Source organism: Temnothorax curvispinosus, unplaced genomic scaffold, assembly GCF_003070985.1.
Source record: "Temnothorax curvispinosus isolate PA1 unplaced genomic scaffold, ASM307098v1 QBEX01011220.1, whole genome shotgun sequence".
Taxonomy (NCBI): domain Eukaryota; kingdom Metazoa; phylum Arthropoda; class Insecta; order Hymenoptera; family Formicidae; genus Temnothorax; species Temnothorax curvispinosus.
Window position 1 is genome coordinate 1 of NW_020221000.1, and position 6413 is coordinate 6413.

General features: G+C 31.4%; 1 protein-coding gene across 1 annotated transcript; it reads left to right on the forward strand.

The window, feature by feature from the left end:
• Nucleotides 1-63: 63 nt before the first annotated feature.
• Nucleotides 64-5202, forward strand: LOC112461256 (xyloside xylosyltransferase 1; the record flags this gene model as incomplete). Its single annotated transcript, XM_025026423.1, has 2 exons — nucleotides 64-562; nucleotides 4623-5202. Coding segments are annotated over 2 exons (706 nt in total), but the record flags the coding sequence as incomplete, so codon positions are not given.
• Nucleotides 5203-6413: the final 1211 nt, after the last annotated feature.

The following is a 6413-nucleotide window of genomic DNA, read 5'->3' on the forward strand; positions in this document are numbered from 1 at the left end:
TTTTTATATAGACATTTTTGTTCCTTCTTGTTTATTCTGAACTTATACTTGACATAATTAAAGTATCTACATATTTATTTGTCCTCAGGTGTTTTATTATAATGTACACCAACTAGCTGTACAATTGGAAGATATTGTATCGGTTATGTTGCCACATTTCAGTAGCAAACCAGGAACATATTATTCGGATGCATTATTCTTTATTTCGCTGGGTTTGCACAGAATCGCACCTAGCCATCAGAAACTCGCCGCGATGTTTGATGCGGATACGAAATTTCGTAGAGACGTGAAGGATCTGTTTGAAGAATTTAACAAGTTCGGAAAGGAAGCCTTGTTTGGCTTAGCTCCGGAGCTCACGCCAGTTTACCGACATGTTCTGTACTTATATCGTAATAAACATCCGACAACGATGTTTGGCGAACCTCAACATAAAGGCGGGTACCCTGGCTATAATAGTGGGATGGTGCTCTTTAATTTGGAAAGATTACGGAAATCGCTTGAATACAATGAGATTGTCAATAAAGATAGCGTGAATGCTATGACGGAGAAATATCACTTCAAGGTAATATTGGACAGTTATTAAAAGTTACATAATTGAAGTAAATTTTCTATATTGTGATATCAATTGACGTATTGAAAGATGTGTGATATATCATAGAGAAAATATAATAAACGAGGATATGTATAGACAGAAGAACCTATTATTATGAAATAAAAATTATATATATTACATATAAATATGTTAGGAAAGACCGGGCCTATCTGTCTACGGGGACTATGTGTCAACAGTACTGCTATCTTAGATGTTAAGAGGTATATATATATATATATATATATATATATATATATATATATATATCAACATCAATGATGTTATGCAATAATGCATTGCTTGGATATTTTACATTTGGTTGATGACGCGCATATCCAAGATACCAAGGAATGCATTATTGCATAACATCATTGATGCTGGTAATAGGGCAAATCAAGGAGTTTGAGACAATAAAAAAACACTGAAATAAAAAGAAAAAAAACAAAAAATATAAAGCCTGATCTACAATGTGCTCTTTGCTTTCTGTTTTTTGCTCTTAACCTCTGTGCGACTATCTCGTATTTCGCAATTCCGTCGCGTAACGTGATGTTTCTTGTCTCTTCTAAAGTTCGTCAATTTTTATCTTAGGCGACAGAGAACAAAAAACATCGCGTTACGCGACGCAATTGCGAAATACGGGATAGTCGCAAACAAGTTAAGAGCAAAAAACAGGAAGCAAAGAGCACATTGTAGATCAGCCTTATTATAAAGTATAAAAAAAAAACAAAAAAATATTTAAAAAATAAAAAACAAAAAACAAGAACAAAAAAGAAGATCAGACACTCACCACGCTGGTTGATCTTGGGTATCGCTAAGTAAGAGTGGGTATACTATGTATAATATATGTGTACGTTTAATACCACCAATATTCTTATAGGCTCGTAGCTTAAAAAATAGCATATTTTGAAGGTTGTGCCCATTTCAACTTTTGATCGGTATCACACAAACTACACTTTTCCATAGTTTTAGTCAATTTTAACCGCGGCCACTTTTTTCATATAATTCGGTTTTAACATAAATTTTTTTTATTAAGCGGTCTGATAGATCATGGCATACTTTCTTTGTAAACTTTTTAAATTTTTGCAATATCTTCAAAATTGGAGAAAATATAGCACACGAAAATGTGCTGTGACATCATACTTTATATAAGAAATGACGTCATACCTTTTGAAGTTGCCGTCATCAAAAAAACTTTAGCAAGCTATAACTTTCTCAAATTTAGGTTTTTTTTTAATTCAAAAAGTACTAAAAATCGGCTTAGATTCTTTACATTAATTATGGATACTTAATAAAAAAAAATGTTAAAACCGAATTAGTGCGTGGTCCTTTTGAGATATCGCGGGCTATTTATAATTCTGTTATATTCTTCAGTTTTTTTCTACTCCCATTTCTTATACATATAATTCTTAAGATTTAGTTGAATAGATTCAGCTTTATACATGATCAAAGGTCCGTATAGCCTGGACCGTATAGCCTGAACTTGAATATAATGTCATTAAAGAAACGTTATTATTGAATTTGACGAGGATCGGTAAAAGAATTTTTTTTTTTTCGATATTTAACTCGAGAAATATTGAGAACTAGCTTTTTCGCCCGCGCTTGAGATATATAATATACCCGGGACTTCATCCGGGCGTCTTTTTTTTTACAACTTTATTTGTGTTCTAGCTAATCTTATCCACCAATGTATGATTCATAAACATATATTTTCAATTGGGAATGGCTAAACTGCGATACGCTATCTGGTGGCGAAAACAGAACTAAAAAGAGTAGGTCGCCGGCTGCCACATAAATAAATCGACTTAAAAAACTATACACATAGTGGCACTCCCCGGAAAATTTTACCCCTATTTCATATACTTTTGGTAAAAATTCGGTTCAGGGAATAAGCACATACGTCGTATTGTAGAGTGACAAGTGACCTACTCTCTCCGGCCATTTTGCCTTGTGACGTCACGATCGCCAATCCCAATAGCTTTCCACGTCACCCATAAGGTACTATTATTAACGCGTTTTTTTTTAGTGGTCAATACCAACCTTCCTTTAATGATACTCTATATAAAATTACATGTATAGCTTATACACTTTTTAAGCAAAAATCGGTAACCTTCACCGATCCTCGCCAAATTCAATAACAACCTTCCTTAAATGATACTGTATCCATCAAATAACTTATACATTTTTTAGGCAAAAATCGGTAACCCCTTCACCGATCTTCGCCAAATTCAAAACACAACCTTCCTTTAATGATACTCTATATAAGATGACAAATATAACATGTATAACTTATACACTTTTTAGGCAAAAATCGACAATTTTTCCACCGATTCTCGCCAAATTCAATACCAACCTATTTTTAATGATAATCTATCCATAAAACAAAAAATTAGCTTGATATCTCAAAATTTGTGGAAATTATGGCAATCACGTAGTTTTTTTTAGACAGAAATCGGTAACCCCTTTATTGTTAGCAATTATTTAAATTCTATTATATTCCTCAGTTTTTTCGATCCCTATTTCATATATAATACTTTAAGATTTGGTTGATTAGGAAAATCTGAACAGGAAAAGTCATTAAGTTAACGACTCTTTTAAAGAATTTAAAATTTTAGATTTCCAAATTTTTTTTCAAATTGGATTGTAGCACAAGGCACATAGCCTATGTTACTCAGGAAGATATAAGCTATCCACCATTGCAGTGTAAAAATTTTTGAAATTGATTCAATAGTTTCTAAGATTACCTTGAACAATGTTACAATAGTATATTGTACAACTAGTGGAAAAAGTGGTCAATTCTGAATGAGTGTGAAGTTGGTCGCACTAGCGAAGCGAGTGCGACCATCACACTCATTTGGGCTCGACCACTTTTCTCACGAGTTGTTCATACTATTTTTTCTAACAAGAGCGTGAAACAGGCCGCTTTTCGCGCTTGTTTTACAATTTCATTTCTCCACTAGTTGAGAAATGGCTCCATGTTTCAACGCTTACGTCATCATTGCGAAATGGATCGTTTTGCTCACTCAAAACAAGCGCGAAAAGCGTCCCATTTCATGCTCGCGTTAGGAAAACAAACTTTTTCTCTTTATATAATAGTAGAGATTACATGTTGAAAAAAGATGGAGTGATGTTTTCAGCACGAAAGCGTGTAAAGCGAATGTAGCCTATATATATTATACATATCATTTAGAAAACAAAAGAAATGTACGTTCAGTTGATCTACCTGAATTATGCGATGAACGCAGTAAATCTCATCACAATAAAAAAAGTATGCAAATTAGAAACTTGCATATTGCTTCTTCATCGTTACAAATCGCTACCATTCTTTTTAGAGTTAGCACATAGCCAGCTTGTTTTTAAATTACAGCAACATAATTATTAACAGAAAATAGTATGGCTTCCTTATAGATGAAACTTTATGAGCGAAATAAAATGATAAGGAAGCAATGTGCAAATTTTTTTGCATACTTTCAAGAAACATTGAAGAAAATCGATCTAGTGAATCAGAAACTTGCACATTGCTTCCTCATTATTTTATTTCCCTCATAAAGCTTGTTATAAATATGTTAGTGTATAACAGCGCGCGCGTGTGCATGTGTAGTTACATTTGTATTGTCGATAATTTTTAGTCAACTATAGAAAGTCATCATTTATTGCAATTTTCAAATTTTCTATATAATTTTCTATATAATTATATGTTCATAATTATGTCTTAAATTAAAATTTTATCGAAGTGAAGTATACTTAACAGTAACTGAAGTATGATATATTTTATTTGTTATATAATCCTTTACAACTTAATTTTCGAAAAGGGCCACTTATTTTTAATTGCTTTTAATTTAAAAATTACATAAGTGTATACTCTTTGACAGTATAAAAAAAATTAATCTAAATCTTTAGTAAAAAAAAGTCTAAATTTAATGGAAAAGTAAGAAATATTATTTTTATGGTTTAAAAGTGATTATGGGATACACTTCATATTTTGCTGCTAACATTGATTGATTAGAATGATAGCTCATCTATCTTCTTACAGGGTCATTTAGGCGATCAAGATTTCTATACGCTTCTAGGCATGGAAAGACCAGAACTGATCCACATGGTTGATTGTGGGTGGAACAGGCAACTTTGTACCTGGTGGCGTAATCGTGGTTACGCGGATATATTCGCTAACTATTCAGAGTGCCATTCGGAGACTAAGTTGTGGCATGGAAATTGCAATACTCCTATGCCTGACGATTAATGATCCATATTATTTTTATGGCATCAGTAAATACATAAAAGATGCCTTGCATTTTTAGATCTAAGAAAAATGGTGCTAAAAGACGCGAATGACATAATCTTAAGATATTAGAGAATTGTAAGCAAAATAACATACGATGATTTCCTTTTATATTAATTAGTGAATTCAGGAAATTTTGATTACTTTACAAGTAATGATGAAGAAAATAGGAAAGTCTCTCTCTTCTTTCCACCTCTCTGTCGTTCTCTTTCTGTTTCTTTATGCTATCTTGGATTTAGATATTTAGTAATTTTTAAAGGACGGTTGATTTATACATAAGTATATTTCTTGTTAGATAGTTCTTGTTATATAATACAATCTATTACACAATCTATTATAATAGTAGATTCTTAGAATTTTCTTCTTTCTATTCTGAGTTTCTGTCCCTAAATAATGTGTTATGGTGTATTTATAGTGATGTTAAATAGTGCTATAGATATACACAATTTCTCTTGATGATGATGTTACTAATTTCTGTAATATACAGATCTATACACGTGTGAATTTCAATTATAAAATTTCTCTAGTTAAAAATAAATAAACCTTGATGTAAAATTTTAATTAAAAATTTTTAAGTCGGAGTAATTATACTTCTTAACCAATAGCGAATAACAAATCATGCAGTAAAATACACTTGGCAGATATTTTGTCCAGGATGTATCGCGATTGCTAACTTGATTTGCTTCTTAATATGCTATTTTACTTTTTTTTGGGCTTTTCTTATCTTTCTTTTATTTTTAATTTGTTTTATTTTTTTCTGCAATTTTTCTTGCCTTTTGCTAATAAAAGCGTCTTTTTACTTACCGTCAACAATTAAAGTTATCAATCATTAATATTTATTATTGCAGTTATTAACTATTAGGTTTTATTTATGCAATATTGCCGAGCAATTTTTTCAATTAACAAAAAATCTATTTTTTAGAAATCATATAAGTTTATATTTGACACTTCTGCATAAATAAATAATCATATTCTTTGCAATTATATTCATTTCTTTGATTTTTCAAAAAGAACCCCGCACTAAATCAGTGGAAAATGGCTCTCGGTCGAATTGGTTGAAACTTTAATGTGTAGTTTAGGGCATTCTGAATAAAGGTTTAAACAAGCACAACCTTCAAAAATAAACAATTTTGGCGCTATTGACTTTAAAACATTACTTTGGTATGTATGACTGATGATTCAGAAAAGGTTTCTTTACACTTTAGAAGTGTGTTAAATATTTATACATGTATAACATATGTAGATTCTTAACACCCACACTCCCACATACACATATATACAATACCTAGAAAGTGTCTGACATTAATTTTTACAAAAATAGAATGGTTTGTTCCGCCAACAATAATCAACAAGAAACGTTTATTAGTTTCGACTTCTAATGGCAATATAAATTGAAACATTGCTACGTTTCGACCCCTCGAATCGGGTCCTTATCAAGCAATCTAAATAAAACAATCAATCCGGTATAACAATAATTCGGTCAGCAGGATAAAATTAATAGTCAGGAGAACATATTATAGATAAAGCGATACCTGGTAACTATTC